Raw genomic sequence first — 20,780 nt, forward strand, 5'->3', positions numbered from 1 at the left:
AGGCCAGGTGAAAAGCAATTAGCACAGGATTTGCAAAATAAGCTGCCACAGCTATTTATGACCTGGCCCTATAACAAAACAACCCAAACACTAGACGAATGAGTCTGCCCCTCTCTTCTGCGACGTCCTGCTCAGCGACTTACTTCTCTCACTATATGTCCCACGGATCTTAATGGAAGTCAAGTTGTGGAGAAGCTTCTGGAAGTCAAATGCCGTAAGAGCAGGCCTCCACGGGTAGTCTGTAGCCTCATGTAGCCTATGGAGAAGAGCATCATCAGCAAAGCTTTCAGATGCTAACAGCTGTGCCCTTTTAAAGCACCCTTTCTAACAGTGGTATGCTATTGCAACATAATTCATATATGCTTATGCAACGCTGCTAGACAGCGACCTTCCAATTAACCTGATAAGACCACTCATCTGAGCTAAAATTTATGCTGTTTGTTTTCTCAAAAGCTCAGAGGCCAGGGGCACCACAGGCTAGGTCCCAGCTGCTTCCACCACGCCTGGAGAGTCCTCTCACCTGAAGGTGTAGATCAGCGCCTTCTCACTGGGGTAAGGGTTGCCCTGGGCAATGAGTGGCACTGACACTCTCAGCCCAGCCCCTTCCAGCACCAGGTCCTCTGCAGAGAGGCGTGTGTCCTGTCTGTCCACGCGAAAGGAGAAGGTCAGGTTTTGCCCGTAACTCAAAACCTGGTTGCCCAAGAACTTGCCTGAAAGGGGAAGAAATCCTTAGTTAGGGGACAGAACAGAAAGGGCACAAGCAGCACAGAAAGCCTCACTTTTCAAATGACCTACGTGGTGCAACAAAATACATGGGGAAGTAGCTGTCCGAGATAACAGAGATATCCTGGGTCTCCGCACTCCACTGGAGTAAGACTTCTGAGCCGTCGCGCTGCTCAGCACGCCACTCGTCCTCTCCTGAAAAAAGAAATGAAACGTGCAAGCATTAACACCCTTCGAAGACGTAGCTTTGCACACACTTCTCATGTCATACTGCACACTGCTCATATATAACTCATCTACAGTCTGTACACTGGCACTAACAGAATTCAGAAAGTAGCTGTGCAGAAGAACGTAGATAGCAAACATCATCTTTCCCATTTATGCCCTTAACTCGAGTGCTGATTTGAACCCTCTGAACTTTGAACCCTGTGACAACTACTTGTTCAAAATCTTCTTTTCTAAAGACCTTAAGCAGGGATGGGAAAACCTGCAATCCCCTACGACTTGAGAGTTTCAGCCTTTGTACAAACTGTTCTCCAGTGGAATTTTAATTAAAAAGATGTTCTTTTCAGACTACGCAGCATGAAAACATGCATACACAGGAAACTGGCTGTATGAAAAAAGATTTTTCCTGAGCTTACAGACCCATCAGAAACACAACCGTGTTTCAGAGCCATGTAAACCCCAAATCTAAAATTATTGTAACTCTCTCAGTCAGAAACTCCTGATTTGGTTCTAAAACTGAGAAAATGCCCCCTTGCCAGCACCTCTCTCAAACCATAAAAAGTTTGTATTTGCAATTCTCACTTGCACCTGCATGTTGTACATTAGCACTGGGTGCCTGAAGTCCCAGCTGTGAATTCATTCCTCCCTAGCTGAACAAATGAGCTGCAGACATGGAAGTTCCCAGTAACTTCAGAAATAACTCAACACTTCCAAAAGAGGGATCCCAGACCTGCCTGCCCAAGATTTGCAGTCTTGCAGAGAGAGGAAGGAGCAGGTTTTTTAATCGCTTCTGACTTGAGTCTACAGCGCAGCCCAAGATACAAAGGAAGGTTCAATTTTACCAAACTGGAAGCTGGAGGTGATACTATAGATACTGTAGCCGATGGCGTTGGTGCAAACTGAAGAGTGTCCAAAACAGAAGCAGGGGGTACAGCCCCTTGGATTGGAGGAATCCAGATGGAAAAATCCAGGTTTGCATCTGAAGATGTGAAGGAAAGAGAATTCATTTCCCTGATGCTTACCCCTGGCCATCACTCGAATGTTTCTCATTCTTGAAACAAAGCCACAGGAAGAGAAACTCACCTCTCACAGTGAAAGCCTTCAACATTGTCCTTGCATGTACACCGTCCTGTCTCAACGTTGCATTCCCCAGTGCTGCCAGCCAGATTGCAAGAACAGGGCCTGAAAGAGTCAGGAGAGAGGATAACTCATCAAGAGCCAACACAAAAAGCTTTAAAAAGAAGCCTAGTTTTTCTTTTAGAGAGCAGCAGTCCCCCTTACCTGCACCCGGCTTCAGAGAGGGAGTGGAAACCTGGCTGGCACCGGTCGCACTTATCACCCATCACGCCGGGTTTACAGCTGCACTGGCCATAGCTGTCGCACTGCGTGCTGAGGGAGCCTGCGGGGAGAGCAGGGACAGGCACCTCAGCAGACCCACCCAGCTCTATTAGCATGCAATTTTTTTCAACTCTACAAAATGGGCAAGATATATGGGAAAAGAAAGTGGGAAGCATAGCTTCAAGCTGACAAGTGACAGCTTACCCAAAGACTGCCTCTAGTTCACAGGGATTTTCCCCCAGCAGCTCTAGAGAGATGAATCGTTACCTAGTCTTCCAAACTATATTCAGCTTTTAAGTATTCCTACCAACCAACCTTTTAATATGTAAGTTGCATCCTTATAACTGTTTCATCCTCAATGTTACCTTGGCATGCCTCTTTAATTCCATGCCTGTTTTACCCTGCAATGCACCATTTCCGAGATTTTATTCCCTGAATCCCTTGTGTTCTCCCCAATCACCATCTCCCCTTTGCCAGGGGATATCCTGACCTCTCCCTTTCACACTACGATTTCCTTTCCTCCCTTGATTCCCAAGTTGGATTTAAAGACTAAACCATCTACTCAGAGTGAGGCTGCATGTGCTACTATTAACCCTAACAAACCCTTCAGCAAAACTCTCATTTTTGGAAGGACACCTTCCTCAGTAATGCCCTGTTAAAGCAAACTTGCACAAAAAGCAGCAACAGGTTTCTTTAATCCACAGTGGACAAAATGCTTTCTCCCAAGCACCAGTGTAGCTAGAAGCCTAGGAGCTGTCAGCACTGTAAGAGTTAACTACCAGGAAAGAAGTATTTTAATATACAGAAATAGTTGCTTCTTTCCACTTCAATCCACACCAGAAGATTATAGCAAAGTGAAGAGTTAAGATGATTAGGCTGGACAGAAGAACTCACAAAACCTTTACCATATACAGCCAAAGTTCAAACGCCCTTTGCAGCGCCACTTATAATTAGGAAAAAAAACAGTATTTGGACAAAAAATAGCAATCTAAACCTATCCATGGGCTTCAAATACACCCTGGGTGCCAGTGTGCCACAGAACACAAGCCAATAGCTGTTATAAAGCCCTTTGAAATTTGTCCTTAAAGACCCAAGAAGTCACCTCCCTGCTGCTTCTTGACCATCTCAGCTGACACCAACTCTCACCCCTCTTAAAATAAGGTCCGAGAGGAGGACCTGGGAGAGCAGATGGAGGAAGAAAGAGGCCTTTCTTGGTCAAAAATTTCACAACTGTACAACTCTCTGACCAAATTAGACAGGAGATGTACCCTGGCAGACCTCTCACTGGCTGACTTTTAGGGCATGCTGCAAGCAATTACTTATTCCAGCTACTCTATTTTGGAATCTCAGATCATATCTTACTATCTGTTACCCTTTTGTCTCCTTCCCCCTTATTTGCTGTGGGCTGGTGTAGTTATGGCATCACACCATACAGGTCAAGTGGTTCCCTTGACGACAAAAGATTTGTTCTCCTGCCAGAATTTTTTCTGCTTTGTTTGGGGGATTTTGTTTGTTTATTTGCTTTTTAAAGGAGTTTAACTACATATTCTGAGTTTACTTTGTTTTTTCTCACCCCCACCCCCTTTTGTGTTTAAGGTTTCACTGGTTTGTATTTATAGTGCTTGGATACTCAGTAGGAGAAACTGATGCAGCTAAAGTTTACTACAATTCTTCAGTATGAACAACTTCCAGAAATATTCGCTCACATCATCTTGTTTATTAAGAATTTAAATGAGCTCTTTAGTACTAGGAGTGTCCAGGGTAACACATATGCAGTGGAAAAAAAAAAAAAAACAAACCACAACCAAAAAACCAAAATAAAAATCTATTTCAGAACACATTTGAAGGAGTAAATGCTTCAGAGGTGAACCATCTACTCCTGGCACCGCAACCCCAATTAGATCCAAGGATAATTTAAACCAAAATACTACCCAATAAACATTTCCTACATGGGGAGAAAAAGCAAGAAAAACAGACAAAAAACCCCTCTTTTTACCCTGTAGTTTGCAATTAGCTGCATAATCAAGAGAAGAGCTAGCTTTTGTGCATGGAAGTTTGCAGGCAGAAAAGTTTGCTGCCACTACTTACCAACTGGGTTGCAGCTGCAGGGCAGACATCCCTCCTCACTCCCCAGGCGATAGAAGCTGTCCCTGCACCTTTCGCAGTGGGCACCGCTGGTGTTATCCGAGCAGCCCGTGCAGTGGCCTCCATGGCCCGTTGAGCGGTATAACTCAGGGTCAAAGTAGCATTCCTGTGACCTCCCGTTGCAGTCGCAAGCTGCAAAGACAAGGGTACCATCAGTGAACAGCACATGTGGCTATCCGACCCTGACAGTCACAAAACCTGCCATGCAAAGCTTAATATTAAGTTGTAGGGGAGCTGAAATAGGAGCCTTTAACCATCCCGAGACCCAGGCACAGATCCCCTAAGGCATTTATACATCAAAGAGAAGAAAAAGAAGAAAGCATATTTTTGTAGTGGTTGAACATGGGGAGGGGGAAGCAAGGCTGTAGCGACAAAACAGGCTCATTGAGACCATTCTCATCTACATCCAGAAGAAAACCAGCATTTTCTACCCCACTCCCTTCCACATGGGGCTGCCATTTGCAGCTGAAATGCCGCCCTCCCACACAGCAACGCCTATCTCCATCATGCAAACAAGCACAAGAAGATAACAACAAGGCTGACTCCATGCTGTAAGGAGAGTTTCCCCCCTGGATTACAAAACTCCTGTCTAGGGAGCAGAAGACCTGGGACTGAGTGGCCTGTTAAGGGAAGCCACAGGTCTTGACTAGACAGCTGGGACTGATCAACACACACAGAGGTCAGACAGGAAGAAAGCTTTTCTATCTGATAAAGCTTCCCCAATAAAGTAAACTACCAGGAGCTGTGGTCTGTGACACAAAACCAAGCAAAAATAAATTGGCGTTCGGTCACAGAGATCTACATTTCCAGTCCAGAACTGTTGCAACAGCCTTGAAATTGGATGAAATAGTTGACAAGTAACTGTAAAAACCAATAAACCAAATACAAGAGGAAGTCAGTGGATGCTAAATGAGGCGCTTTTTCAAGGTCAATTATACTCCAGCACACTAAATAGTTTCTTCTATGGGTTCCATAAAGTACAAGCCTGTACATTTTTGCAACATGTCTCTTTTCTAAAGGTTGCTCCCATCCTTCTCCAGAAAGGAGATGACCTTTTCTGGGGATCTACCGGAAAGCTCCTACAAGATAGGAGTAGAGTAGAAGGAACAGCAGTCCCACCAAATCTCTGCTGAAAAACACCAGCACTGGCTAACTGCAACCGAGACAACTTAAAACCATGTGAAATCTCTGCTGAAAAGCACTAGAACTGTGCTTAACACTGGCCAACTGCAACTGAGACAACTTAAAACCACCCAAGGCCAGCTTCTGGATGCCAACAGAGGCAGGGGACCCAACCCCTCAGAGATTTTCCCCTCAAGCATGGCCACACGTACGCAAGCATTCATTGGCACTCTCTGCTGTTGCTCTCCTCCATGGACGGTCATTGAAGAAAGGAAGACACTTCTCACAGTCAACCCCAAAGGTGTTGTGTTTGCAGTTGCAGACCAGCTTCCCCAGCTCGTTCTTCACACACTCACTTGCGTGCCCATTACATTTGCATCTGGTTAACAAGAGACAAGGAACAAGTATTTAAACTCCAGCAATCCAGGTCACTCACAGAGCCATCCCAAAACCAAATGATCTTTGAAAGTCCCTTCCAATCCAAACCATTCTATGAAACAAATAGGTGTAGCATGCTTGAGGTAGGCATTTAGAAATGCAAGAATGTCAACCAACTCCTTCGCAGTCTGTCACTAAAACAGAATAACCTGAGTAGGAGAAGCAAAGATTTTGTTGGCTTTAGGTTAGTACGTTCTCCATAGCTTCTCTCATAAGAGTCCAGGAAAAGGCATGCATGCTGACCGTGTGCTTGTATCAGTAAGAAATTAAATAGCACAAAGGTGACTAATACAGAAGCCCAGGGACCTCCACAGACTGCTGGTGCAGCCAATGCAAATTCCCAGGTTGTCAAATCCCAGTCTCAGGCCCGCTCTCTACAGTCAGTCCAAAACACTGCACTGGTCTCAGTTCTGTTTATGAAAACATTTTATCATCAACAACCTAAGATTTAAGCATTCTGCAATACATTTCAGCAAAAGGAAGAGACAACCACAGTAGAGTACGATATTTCAGATCTCCACAGGAGATAGCTCCCAAAATATATGCGAAGCAGAGACATTTGAGATTTTCTACTTACTGTTATTCTAGGCTACAGATACAGGCAGAGAACAACTAATGACACATTAAAAACCACACAAAGCACGGGGTAGAAAAAGGTTGGGGTTTCTTCTTTTGTTTTACATTTTTGTCACTCTTTTCACCCTCCACTCTCACAAATCACTTAATATTTGATCTAATCACAAAAAAAAAATAAAAAATTGAGTCTGTCTGCCCTGAAATTATAGCCACAAGAGATTGTATACAGTATTTGCAAGCTTCATAAGATTCATTCTACTGCATTTTTGGTTTAGGACAGGCAATAAAGACCAGAGCCTAATGGTACCATGTGAGCATAATCAAAATCTTTAAAGCACTCTAGTAATCCTGACCAAAAGCTTTTAATAAGTACAGAGGTCTATTGTCTACTCACCTACCACCCACAGCAAAATCAGAAATTGCATAGTAATAAGACTTGAGAACTTTTGGGTCATTGAAAACTTCATCTCCAAATGTGTTCAGACGATTGAGGGTCACTCTAATATCTGTAGCCGTCACCCATTCCTAGAGCAGACAGAAATCCCATCAGATTAAACATCAAACATCCCCCTTAAGCACATACCAGTGCTGTGCCATTAGCAGTTGTATTCACAAAGTCATTCATCAATCAGCAAGTTTCTTCCTCATCATTTTAATCCTCTGCACCTCAGAAGCTTATACGTCCCTGCCCAAGAGGCGTTACACCACATCCTCTTGGTTTGTGTTTTCCAGACCCTGCTCCTCTCTGGGTACCCTTTCCAATGCCTCTTCGCATCTTGGCTGCTCTCAGCTGAGCAGCAGTGGGTAACATCACAAGCAAAAAGCACAGTGCCCACAATTATGCAAGCTTTTCAATTGTACTTATCTATCTGACCACAGTTTTCCTGCAAAGCTTTACAGCATGAACAGGAAAGGGTTTAGGGTACACTTGTCTCTTCATCTGGCAGTGTATGTCTGCAGACACAGACAGATGAATGAGGCTGGGGGAGGCTGAGGAAGGAAAACAGACAGGCAGATCTGACTTACAACACAAGAGCTTTTCATAATATTTACACAGCATCTTCACCACAGTACCCTACCCTCCTCTGGCAACAGCCAGCAAATGTAGCCTGTCCCCAGATTTCACACCACCTTCAGCCAGTGACTGTCATTAGTACCTCCTCATTTTTACTACAGCTTTTGCAATGCCATTTTCCTTCAGACACCATAAAAAAGAACATGAGAAAAACATCCCTGTATGTACAACCATACTGCAGCTGTGTCACTGCTTAGCCAGTACAACAAGAAGATTTACCGAATTACAAACACTGGCATAAACACATGGAAGCGCTGAGCACAAAATACACATTTACTTCAGTTCTGAAAAGCAATGCCAGAGGTTTGTACATATTTTAGGGAACTGGCGGTCAGGTCTCTCTTCCTTACAAAAAGAATTTTATCAGAAAATTATACACCATATCCCTAACTTGAAACCTCTCTGTTCACCTTAACGATTAAACCCTGTTTTCTGCCAGGGCTAGCTACACCAGCAAGGTGGCCAAACTGGTTCTTTTCCATTTCAGGAGTTGTCTTCTCTTTCCCATTAATCTTTATTTTTGTTTGCAGACATGAGTCCCACCAGATTCTGCTATTCTGCTCTTCTGCCTGCTGGCTGGGGATCAGAGACAGGTGAGCTCCGAGCCTGTTGGGTGCTCATGTCTCAGTCTGCTCCTGCTACTCTAAGAGGAAAGGGAAAAAGTGGTGATCACAGCTCCGAAATGAAGGAGATGAGCCCTGATGGGGGAAACCCCACAGCTTTAGCTCCTTGTTGCAATATAAGCTGGAGAAGTCATCAAGCAGAATACAGAAAGTGGCAAGTAAATCGGATGAACTGGTGCTCCTAGTATGCTCCTGACTGCTGCTCAACCGGCACTGTGAATGCTAACAACAAAAAAATCCCGACCGAACCCCCTTACCAAGCCACTTGTAAGAGAAAACAAATACTGTGGATAAAATCAAGCTCCCCCACCCCGACACACATGTATGAGAACAGGTTAGGGCTTCCACTAAGCCTTTATTTGTTTGGAAGAATCTCACATTTTTTAAATTTTTGTGCTCAAAATATACGTGCAGATGCCCCAAATATTCGACTTAGGCTTTACCTTCCTCTGTCCTTATATCTGGAACAACAGCAAAATGCCCACAGCTGCTTTTGAAGCAGGCAGAGATTTACATCCAGCTTCTAAAGACTTCCATGATGCCTAATGACAAATCATCCTTAGTGCCACCAATTTTGCTTTTTGTACCATAAACTTACTAACAATAGAGTCAAGAGTTCATTTCTTACTTCAAAAGAGTCTTTTTGGATTGTCCATTCCAACTTACCTGTGCAAGCGCCTTTCAGTGTGAATAAGGGCTGTAGTGCAGCCCACAGTCAGCACAAAGCCACAACCCACAATGACTAAACAGAAAGACACAACTCAGACCACCTGACTGACTTAGTCCTCCTCACATACCTGTAGCACAGGGCTGTTGTCAAAGTTATAGGCACTGGGACGTCCCTCCAGTGTTGAGAATGCCACGTTGCCCCCAGTGAGAGGGGAGATGTCACTGAACTCATCCGTGCAGAGCGCCTGCTGCTCATCCTCTCCAGTCCGAATAAAGCCGCGATTGACTTTGTGATACGTGCTCTCACAGGAGCCACTGTAATACTGGTAGGGCACCCATGGGCCATCTTCCCTGGTGCGTTTGTAGATCGCAAAGCTCTCCGGCCGACTGGTGTGAAACTTCAGACGCACATATGTGATGTCAAAGGCCTTTCCTGCAGATGACAGAAGACAGATATGAGAAAGACTCAAAACAAAGAACGGAAAGAGCTGTGCTGCAATTTTCTCTTTGGAAGAAACATCTCGTCTAGTACTACCCAGCAGTACGAGCACTGTCCAGTAGCACCAGAAGTATGTCTTCCATTCCTATGCACTGCCTCTCCCGACAAAGACAAGGCAAAGGAACCAAAGGCAGAAGTCGAGGGCAGGCCGAGTAGACAAATAAACAGACCTACACACTTCTGTGCAACCAAACACACATGTCAAGCTGCAATTCTCTTCTGCAGACATCACCAACAACATCCTTACCCCAACACATGAGAGATAACATCAGAACCACGAACAGTTTGTCTGTATCTAAGGCCAGGTCCAATTTAACCATGCCATTTGATAATATTTCTTCCAAACACAGGTATGGGAGAAACAGTATTAACCAGAGACGTAACAGTCACACTGTAGAGCCTGTTTTGTACCTCTGCTTCCTCCCTAAATAGATAATATCCCATACTTTCTACTACTCATGAAGCTTTTCCTCCAGCACTGAACTACTGAGTACACCCTCTTCTACTCATTCCCTGGGAAAGACAAAATAAGGTTTAAGTTTCCCAGACCCTATGATTAAAGGTGCCAAGACACTTTTCAGATCAAAGTGCAATGATTTACAAGCTAGCCATGTTCTCCCTCTCCCAGGACAATAAATGTAAACCCACCTCCCTGCCATGTCTATTAATCTCCTAACAGGTCTGTGGCAATTAACAGATCATCCTCCCTCATGGATTCTTCTCCAGTGACTCAAGTATCTACCCCCATGCACATAAAGCAATTGCCTAGGGGATTCAGGCCCCTGAGAAAATCCATCAGGAAAAAGGATCATAGCACACTTCAGCCACCTTCCTCTGCTATCCCCACCAGCTGAGGGGCAGATTCCCAGGAGGAGGCATACAGCTGCACGCCAACTGTTCTTGCTCCACCTCGGCAAGCAGACCACGTACAATCAGGACACCCTGGTGCACGTAGGGAACTTGCTAAAACAACATAAGGTTTGTCTGGAACAAAACCTCAGGTGTTTAGCCCCTGCCATGCTCTTTTACACTCCCATCACCTCCAAAAAAACCACTGCTCTAAGTAGAGGTTGCAGCCATCACTGGTCCCTTTGCTGACCAAAAAAAAACAAACTACTAGAAGAGTTTCAACTGATTGAGAAACAGGGTTTTTTTCTGCCTGTAGAAGTCACACAGATTTAACCTCAATTTGTAAAATGAATTAACTCCACCGTGTTAAATTTTAACAGGAGGCTTCACACCTGCTGAAGAGTGGCTCACTTCACAAGTTAAAGCAGACCAGGTGGCACCAGGCAACAAGAACAGTGTGCCTCTCAAAGCACACACACAAAACCTGATGGCAATGAATCAGGTCATGAACCACGGTTCTTGCTCATGGCCACCCACTGGTTATCCTGGGACCAGCCTGCATTAGGCACATCACACCCAGACCCCAGCCAGTGCAAGGGAGGAACCTTTGTCCTTTCTGGCTGCTGGAAACACCAAAGTAGCAAGAGAAGCTTGGCAAAGGGTCCAGAAATCAACATACTAGAAAAAAATTTAAGTAAAAATCAAGACATACAGCATCTGAAAAAAAACTTACAACTACATGTCCCAAGGATAAAAAAGACTAATCTTGTGTTTAAAGCCAAAGAAATCCGCCAATACCCCAACCTACCAAAAAGTACTATCTATGCATGACATGCAAGATAGCTGAGGCATTGTACAGATATCCCCCCCCCCCCCCAATACTTCCCACAAAATACCCTTTCCTATTTATATCACATGTGAGGTTATGGATGACCTAAGCACAAAACTGGAAGCCAGACATTCACAATCTGTGGCTCTTGCTCAATACTATCTCACTGTTGGTTTGGGGTCAAGTTATTTTACCAGATCTTATTACACACAGAAGCAAGTAAGACGCAATCACACTATTAATGCCAAATTGCTTCCATGAGGGGTAGAAACTCCTGAGGATCAACACCTGACTGCCCAACACAAGAGATGAACCCTGTTTCCATTTATTTGGAAGTATTTTTCTTATGAATCTCAATGTAAGGCAAGAAGAAGCAGACATCACCCATACAAGTCAGTCCCTCCCAGGTTTCCCATTTCTCCTGCTACACGGTTTCTTCTCAAGAAGAAAGCTCCTCACTGAAGGCAAAGTATGCTTCAGAGGTGAAGAGCGTGCACACGCAGAAACTCAAGGTGAGCACACCAGACACAAGCCAATAGGCCAGACATGCACAAAGATCTTTTTCAGGCCCATGGTAAACAAACCCAGGATATACTCCTCATCTTTTCCAGCTAAAGGCAAGTAGCCCCAGAAGCAAATGCCTCCTCAGTCTTCTGCAGGAAAACCCTAGTATACATGTTGACCTGCAACTTGACCATCGAAAGTGTTGAAGTTCTCAGGCTGGCAGCAAACTAAAACCAGACCTACTATCAGCGTTTTACCACAAACAAAACTGTCATCAGCTTAATGAGGAAGTTTTCTTTGAGCTCACCTGCTAAAATAAAGCAAAATATGAGGCTGAAAGTCTGCCCTGGTGGGACTTCTTTAGGCAATTTTCATGACAAGGGAAAATAGTGAAGACATCAGGCAAAGGCAGCCATTCCATGAGTCAAGAGGGGAAAAAAAAATAAGCCGGAGCCAAGAGCATGAAGAACATTCAATTAAATTGTGTCAACTGAATTGTCAAGCATACTCTGGTACTTTGACTTGAGATGGCTAGTTTTCTTCTACTAGTAACTGCATTCCTCTAGCGTGAAGCGAAAACCCTGCGTTCAGGCTTCATTAAGATGATTTTGGGGAGGAAATGCTTCAAAAGAATCCTGGGAATGAAGAGCGGGCCAGGCATGTACTCTCACTCCACACACACAACCTTCTGCTCTAGCAGAAAGGCCAGGTCACAGCCTGCACGTCCCGAAAAAGAACTATTTTTTTTCCTCTCCACTAGAACTGAATTACAGTCCCTGTTTCCTGACAAGGTCTCCTACAGCTCCTTGCAAAAATTCCAGCTCAGCTAAAGGCACAACACAGGCAAACTGCACTCTGGGCAGCACAAAAACATTTTCCATAGAAATCCCTTGTGCTAAATGAAAAGGACCTTCCCTTTTTCATCTTCAGTTTTACATGGCAGGCCAAAGAAAATGCATTCAAAACCCTCTCAACCAAGCAACCCAAGTGAAAAAGACATTTATTTCAGCTGGCAGCATAACTACTTGAGAAATCCTGTTAATGGCATTAAACAGGAATGCAGTTAATGCACACAGAGCAGCTGTGCACTAGCACCCTATCAGCTTGCCCTGGGTAAATACTGCTGGAACAATAGAGTTTACCCAAGACCAGCTGACACAGTGTTGAAATGCATTTCCCCACTGTTCATACTGAACACAGAAGCTGTGCTTAGCAGCCTGGCAGCTAGCAGGGCTCTTCAAGGTTGCAGAGCCTTTTTCTAAGAAAGATAAGCCACCTAGGCTGCTTTCAAGTCTTGCAGGGCGAAATAACAGGTGAAAGGCAGTTTTAAACATTTCATCTGGAAGACAAAAACTCATTGTTCTCCTGTTCCTAGAAGCTGGTAATTATTTTGATCTCAGTTTGGCTTAGAAGTGTCTGATAGTGTCAAGTATCAGACAGTATTTCCCTCTGTGTACTGAGAAGTGGCAGATCTATTTTGTAGGAAGAACTCCAGATGTTTGTTATAAAAGTTTGTCAGTAGAAAGACAACATGCAGTAATTAGCAACAATGAGCTCAGCACTTCAGGAGCACAACCTGACATGTCTTTAAAGCATCCAGAGCTCAAAATCATGAGCCGCACATTTTAAAACCGCATCTTTTCTGAGGCGTGAAGCCATTCACCAGCAAGTGAAAAGCTGACAAAAAAAACAGTCCCTTTTGATAATTCAGGCTGATGTAGAAAACACTAATATCTTTCTCAAGAGTAAGCAAGCACATGCATAAGCCTTCAAGACAGTATTGCAATTACAGATTCAACCAAGCAAGCAAGTCTGGGTGCCTGCCGAGGAGGCAGCAGTGGCATTGGAAACGTTCAGTGTTGGTCGATGCAGGGGACACTTCCCCAACAACCTGCTCACGTTGTTGGGCTCACCACAGCTGCCAGATGTCATCAGCGATTAAAGCCCTCCCTCAGCAGCGTTATCGCCCAATTCTGTATCCCAAGGTCTACCAGGAAATGCACCATGCTGAAAACCATAGACTGGAAAAATGTAAGCAAATGCTATTTAGATCTTCAGAAACTCCTCCCTTTTCCCCAAGTTAGGAATTCATTCCTACACACAAAAGGCCTCCTTGTATTCAGAACCCTTAGAACGGATGGATAATTTACATCAGGAAAACGTCCCGCCAGCTGGCACACCAACTACAAGCACTGAATTGTGAGCGGATGCCTGGATGAGATAAGCCCAGACAACACTCACCGCCTCCGTTACTGGTCCACCCACATCCCCTGCATGCAGGAAGAAACCACACTACCTTTTCTGCACTCTCTACTATCCTTCAGTGCAACCTCCCAGCAGTGAGCTTTAGAATACGGCCACTGAGTTTTGCTGCCCAGGGAAAAAAAATCCACTCGAGAGGATTGTATTGGGCAAAGAACCAAGCCTTTGCAGATTTATTTTCAGTAAAATTCACTGAGCAGTATTGAAATACTTAAACTTTATTCCTCTTTTGGTTGGCTCCTGTTTCAAGGCAGCTTTTTTCACACAGGTACCTGCTAACAACCAATTTCTAAGTAAAGGTTAAAAGAATTGAAAACAAACTAGTAAAAAATACCAGCATACTTACTACTTTTTGACTGGATTTCATTTCCATTTTGCAGTGACAAGACAGAGAGCAAGCAACTACCATTGGCATTTCATTTTGCTCTCATCTGACCTGTTTCTCTATCACTCTCAGGAAGAAAGGACAGCTGTCCCAGTTTACTAGACTGGAACATGTTCCATGCCATTCGCCCATCTTGTTCTTACTCCTACCTCAATTCTGCCCTTCTTGAACCGTCAACTCTCCCCACCATGCAATGCTGGACCAGCTATAAGCAGACAGGCTTACTCTGCTGCTCCAAGACATAAACACTTATCTGCTCCTCCCTAACAAATAAAGAGCTACCGGCCATAGCAGGAGGCAGCATCTTACACTCTTATGTTACCATGACATGCAAAGGGTAGCACAGATACTGGAACCTCACATGAGCAGAAAATCGCAAGGGATGGAGACATTGATATCAGTAGACAGAGGCCAGCAATTTCACAAGATCTTGTTCAAGACTGATCACTGCTTCTGGAGTCAAACAACCACTCCAAGTTCTCACCTACTGCAATATTTTGTTCAGCCTCCCATGCTAGAAACCCTCCTGAAGGCTTCCTTCCTGGAGCACAGGGGCTGCAGACAAGAGGGGAATATTTAAGGAGAATGAATTATCCCATCCCATGGAATGGGAGAGGATTTTCCCACATGCAGATAGGCAACAAGAGCAGGACAGTGTTTATAAGGAGGGGACAAGAGTGAGAAATATCCTGAGCAACTTGATCTTTGGCAATAAAGAAGTTTTATTAAACAACAACAGTCCAACACCTGCAAGACACATAAGCAGTAAGTTATGTTGCTTGCATCACATGTGCATGAAAAAGCCAAACGTACGACAGAAAGCAAGAAATTATTGTAGTTCTAGAGCAAATGTCCTTTACAACTACACCCTAGTTTTTCTGGGAAAATTTGTGGAGGAGGAGGAAGACGAGAGCACTGGTATTGCACAAGCAAATGGAATATCCAGCATCTGAAGAAAGAAAATGAATGATTTCCATTTCCTGACAATCTTCACTGGGGAAATAACTCTATGCAGGAGCATGGACGACAGCTCTCAAATGCTCAGTGGTGGCCCTTATGGGAACACAAACTAGTAATAATAAACCTTAGGTTTATTTTCTTGTTCTCACCTGAAGAGCCTGGAGATCCAGGCACATATGTCATGAACAGAAACCGCCTGAAGGATTTTAACACAATCTCATCATAAACCACGCTCCACCAAACCGAAGATTTTGACATGCAGAACTTCACCACAGACAGGCGCCTGGGTTTTAAGAAAGCCTGATGGAGATATAAACACGGGTTGCTTTTTCTAGGCACTTGTACTAAGACAGGGACAGAGGAAGGAAACGGGTTTGGGACACTGGGGGAATGAGCGCAGCCTTGAGCACGCTGGAACGAAGACGAACTCCCACCACCCCATTAGATCATGCATTCTTCCAGTGCTCCTGAACAAAGGCACCATTGACTTGTGTGTGTGGGCGGCTCCGGACAGCAAAAGGCTGCCCAGTAAATTATTGCACGATAATCCAACATTGATAAGTCATCGAGGCTGCTTGTTCTAGTCATGTTTCCAAAGGGCGGAGGAGGGGAAAACTTATTTCCCCCTGCAAGGGCTGAAGGCAGCCTTGTAAGAAATGCATTTTTTCATTTGATCACTCCTAAGTCAGTGTAAAAGTCACAAAATATTGTCCAATAATTCAGTACAGCTTGCTGCCTTATTTGTACAGCTTTGATGCAAAGATGTTAAGTCCGTTTCCCAAAACAGCCAGCTGTGTTTATTCACTAGGGACTGGAAAGATCCCATGTACAACACAAAAGTCCTATCTGCACAGGAAGCCTCAAAGTCCTTTTTCAGCACAAACAATAAAAGTTCATTTTAAAAAAGCACTTTACACTTGGCAAGCACTGCCAGATCACAGATGATCAAGGATACCATGGCCCTTTTTGGGGAGGGCTCCATTTCATTCACATATCCGGATTGCAAAGCTACCTCCTGCCACCACTGTTGGCACCAAGACAAGCAGGATCTGGGTTATGGTGGGATGGGATCCTTGGAAAGTTCATCTGCTTGTATCAAATGTCCAGAAGGTGCTCCATGACCCATACAGAACAGGTATGGGTGAAACAGAGTCACTGCCCCAACCGAAAGAGCAAAGTGGGGGGTCACTCCCCTTCCTCCTCTCAGAAATGGAGGTTTACCCAAGGAAAAAAAAACCCAACAACAACAAAAACCCAAACAAAACCCAACCATATATTGTTCTGAAAAATGTATTTATCCAGAGAAGACAAAAAAAGCTGTCTTTTGTCCTTTATTTCCAGCAGGAGAGTACATGGCAATTACCAAGAAACCATCATTTTGTCACCGATAGTCTGTAACGACACCACCAACAGCAACATCAGTAATAACCACTCTTTAAATGTGGCAATTTCCACCCATTCCAACTCACTGTGGGACCCTAGTGCCCCAATAAGGTTAAGTTTTCCCAGGGGTTTTCCTCATGCTGGAGATACTGCTATCATCCAGTAATAACCAAAGCAAGCAGCTTCCACCACCACAGCCCCCAGAAGATCAGAGCCGGTAGTAGCAGCAGCAAGCCAGAGGAGATTCACCAAAAAGCTTTCGACTGAATTTTTCAGTGCAGTACTTCTCATCCTTGGCAACACAGCAAGGCATCTCTTATGAACATTTCTTGAGTAAGAAGGTATCTCCAAATGAATCACAACAAAGCAACAAATCTTATTCACCTTCAAGTCATTCTCATTGCATTCAACTTAAAGTGACAAAACAAAGAGCAAATCACATTACATTTTAATTTCCCCTCAGATACTTTAATTTGACAGTAGGAGGTGTAGGAGGGAATATTCCTGACATTCAGCTCCAACTGTATCTTTTCAGAGGTGAAGATGTGGGGATGGAAGAATGACTGGAAGACTAAAAATTACTTTCAAATTCCAAAGAAAAAGTTTAAATAACTAAACAAAAATGAAGTTACAGCTTCTTTAAATATGATATTTGGCCAACTGGAAAACACATGACTTATTGTAATAAGAAAATAAGTTTATTGCATTGTAGTGCAGTACCTTGCAAACAAATTTAAATATCAGATAATCTGGTGAGAATTACAAAACCATCCATTTAAAGGACATCTCAATTTTACTGACTTGTGACCAAAAAGAAAAAATTCAAATAAAAAGCATTTTGCAAATGGGATAGTCAGTGCAGGAATGTTAACAGCCTTTCCTGAGGTCTGTTTTCCTTCTGCGTGCCCTCCCAGGAGCCTCACCCTCCAAGCAGCTCAATGCCCCTCCTTCACATGCTTTCAACTAGCACACCTAAAGTCAAAGCATATGCAATGCTTCAGCTTAAGAAGTTCAGCAAACCCAATGACCAGAGTTGAAAACGTCCCAGCCAAAGGCAGCATGAAAGTTATTTTGGATGGTGTCCGCAGGTACGGGTGAGATGCCAGACACCCCTCGTTCCAGCCCCAGCACTCCTGGAGGGGAGGTATGCCAGCTCCCACCAGAGCACTGCCTCTCAACCCAGTTCAACAGCTCCATTGCTCATGATAATCAGCTGCTAGTTTCTATTACGTAATGCTCTGAAGCCTTTTCCCCCCCGCCTGTTGAAAAGCGGCACTTTCCCCACTCACCCCCCTCCTCCTCCACATGTGTTCATAGCCCACAACAGTTCTAACACCTGGCTTCGCTCCTATCTGAATTAGATATCAAAAACACACAGCTTGCGTTGTTGAGCCTAATTAAGAACAAATTAAGTGATACAACTATATAGGAGCACTCTGAGCAGCAGCAGCAAGTTCAGCAGCTCTGGGAGCAAGACAACCTTCCAGACTAGCTCCCACACTGCTGGCTGTACAGCCATGGAGAGGCCAGCAATGTTCCTTACACAAAACACTGAATTCTCTGGAATTTTGATGGTTTAATCTCTCTCCCACCCCTGCCCTTCCACCTCCCACTCACCAGCCGCAGATTTTTTTCAGACACAGGCCATAATTAACACCACAGCTATTTGGAAATAATACCATTGCTATTAGCATCCATCAGCTGGCCCCAATGAAGACAAGACAGCTTTCTTTTCTCAAGTATTTAAGCAGTTTTGCATTCTTCAATAAACATTTAAGAAAACTAACTTTTAGCACATTTGAATCACACTGCTTAAGGTTGCACAGTTTGTACTCCTCCTGCCTCCCCATCTCCCACTGAGAAATCTCTCCCTCCTCCCAACAGACTCCCATTATGGATTTTAAGTAGTGGTTTACATGCCTTCATGCTATCTTTTAATGCATTTTCAGTCAGTTACAGGCTTATGCACAAGCTACCATTATTTATGAAACACAAGTTAGAGCAATCTCCATTCGGACCATTTTCAACCACCCACTCGCACAACAGTTTTACTTTCTCAGCCTATTAAGCCAGGGAAGGAATTAGGATAAACAGACTTGACAAAACCATTGCTGGAGCTAGGCCATTTCCAAAACAAAGCTTACCACTGAGTTATGTTTCAAATATGTTTTGGAAAGTCAGAAGCAAAGCTCTTCCAAATTTTTCTTTAAGCAGAGAGGGAATTGCACTCCAGTTCTCAACTGTCAAGTAACAGCCAGCATGTGCCTTCAACTCCGCCTTCGGAGAATAAACTGCACAAACTGCAAACGCTCATGGTAATTGCAAAGGTGTATTAAACATACAATTGTGCAAGTTCACGTTCATCCACACATGCTGTCTGGAGACACATGAAGGACAAGGAACTACTAAACGCAGTGATTATTCCTAAAGAGTGTTTAGCAGAAAACCACACGTACTTGAGAAGATAGCATGGCTTAGCATGACCAGTCTCCCACAGAAGCAACTCCATAAGATTACTTTGGAACACCATGAACAAAGAAAATGAAACTGGATGCTCTCTGTTGACTCTTCAAAGATAATACTAACTGCCGGCTTCTCAATACTTCCAGCTGCAAAATCTGAAGCCCTTGGTTTAATTCACAGACTAGAACAGAGCTAAATGTGCTTTACATCAGGCTCCAAAACACCTCAATGTATCCACACCAAACCTAGATTTGGAAAGTTACCTGTAGATCAAAACTCCTTCTACCCTGGCTAAAGGCTGCCCAGCCAGGAACAGAGAAAACTCTGAAAAAGCAAAAAAAAAAAAAGGTAGGTGCACAGTCTTTCCTTACCATTTTGTATAAGAGGGAGATTTCCAGACTAAGACAGCATTACTTTGCTGCTCCTTTGCAAAGGAAGGATTTAAAAGAAGGTACCAACATAGTCGCTGAAGTGGGACTGAACACCACCTGGGATACCACTGAGAGAGTATAACATCAAAGGAGTTTCCTACAAAGCATGTTTTCCTACAACAGCCCCAGTGGAAACAAAAAAAGTTAAATGTTAATTAATGTGTTTAAAAGACCTTCCACAGGGAATTCTAATTTGTTGTGCTTATCTACTGGTCTTAAAACACAGGCCATACAGCATGGTAAAAAAAGCTAAATGTTACTGCCTGGTTCCCAGTGGCAGGAATGCAACTGAACCCTAGTAATTCTGGATGTGCAATTAATTCACTTCGTTAGCAGTAGAGCAGCAAGGCAGCTGTGCTGTGAAGAACAGACTGAGTAGCCTGATGGAAGCTAAGCAAAGAAATACATTTTATTCCCAGATGGGCAGAGGTCACGGTGCTCAAGAACTCAGACCTGCCTTTAAGCAAAAAAAGCATGGATTAGGAACAGCTGCAGAAACACTTACAGAACAAAGTCCAGGCAAGGCAACAAGAAACCCACTAACTCCACAAAAAGTAGGTTCATTAGGCCCTGGATTGTTGCAGAAGACATTGCCAGTGAAGTCACTGTGGAAGAAGACCCCTGCAAGCAGCCTTCCAGCAAGCACCCATGAAGCATCTTGCACATTAGAGGACAAAACTCCCGTCCTCAAGCACCATATTGAGAGGCACATTTTACAACTTGTTAGATCATACCACATCCTCCCCAGTCACACACAGGTTCTGCAGCAGCACAAGAATAGCTGAAGATTTCCTTAAGTAACAGCACTGCCTAAAAGAGGGTGATTGCACAGAAAATAAGTTGAACCATTTGCACCGAATGCCAAGTGATGAGATTTTCTTCAGGCACACTACACCACTGTGAAGCCTAAATGAACTCTACCAGAAGGTATTTTTCTCAGGAGAGAGACTATTAAAAATTCATTTTCTGATTAGTACTGCTAAGGCAGTGACATGCTTTTAAAAATGTTGAACCCCTAGTTGATGAAAAAGCCTTTTTTGAAGTTAGAAGGTAACTCTTGTAACTCAATTAGTAAGGCAAACTCCGGCACATCAAAACTTCAAGTGATTTGTTGACCATCAGTGGCAGCCCATGAAGTAGGGGTTGAGATATTTCTTCCTCCCTCTGCTTTCAGGGTCCTTAGTATATATACTGACTCTTTTGACAGTATTTTTTCGGGGAAAGGGGAAGAAACAGTCACATAAACCCATCTGTAAAGCTGTTGCCTTTGTGAAGTGAAGT

The 20,780-nt window shown here is 43.9% G+C and overlaps 1 protein-coding gene across 1 annotated transcript in view; it reads right to left on the minus strand.

Moving 5' to 3' along the window:
- The window catches only part of LAMC1 (laminin subunit gamma 1), a 71,134-nt gene that overhangs the window by 18,035 nt on the left and 32,319 nt on the right, over positions 1-20,780 (minus strand). The window contains exons 2-11 of the mRNA XM_069789603.1: positions 9,063-9,367; positions 6,962-7,092; positions 5,766-5,932; positions 4,375-4,563; positions 2,230-2,347; positions 2,032-2,130; positions 1,791-1,927; positions 796-918; positions 521-710; positions 144-256 (exon numbers count right to left, since the gene is read on the minus strand). Coding sequence (XP_069645704.1) covers positions 144-256; positions 521-710; positions 796-918; positions 1,791-1,927; positions 2,032-2,130; positions 2,230-2,347; positions 4,375-4,563; positions 5,766-5,932; positions 6,962-7,092; positions 9,063-9,367 — 1,572 coding nt within the window. The remainder of the gene's footprint in view (positions 1-143; positions 257-520; positions 711-795; positions 919-1,790; positions 1,928-2,031; positions 2,131-2,229; positions 2,348-4,374; positions 4,564-5,765; positions 5,933-6,961; positions 7,093-9,062; positions 9,368-20,780) is intronic.

Source organism: Haliaeetus albicilla, chromosome 8 (assembly GCF_947461875.1).
Source record: "Haliaeetus albicilla chromosome 8, bHalAlb1.1, whole genome shotgun sequence".
Taxonomy (NCBI): domain Eukaryota; kingdom Metazoa; phylum Chordata; class Aves; order Accipitriformes; family Accipitridae; genus Haliaeetus; species Haliaeetus albicilla.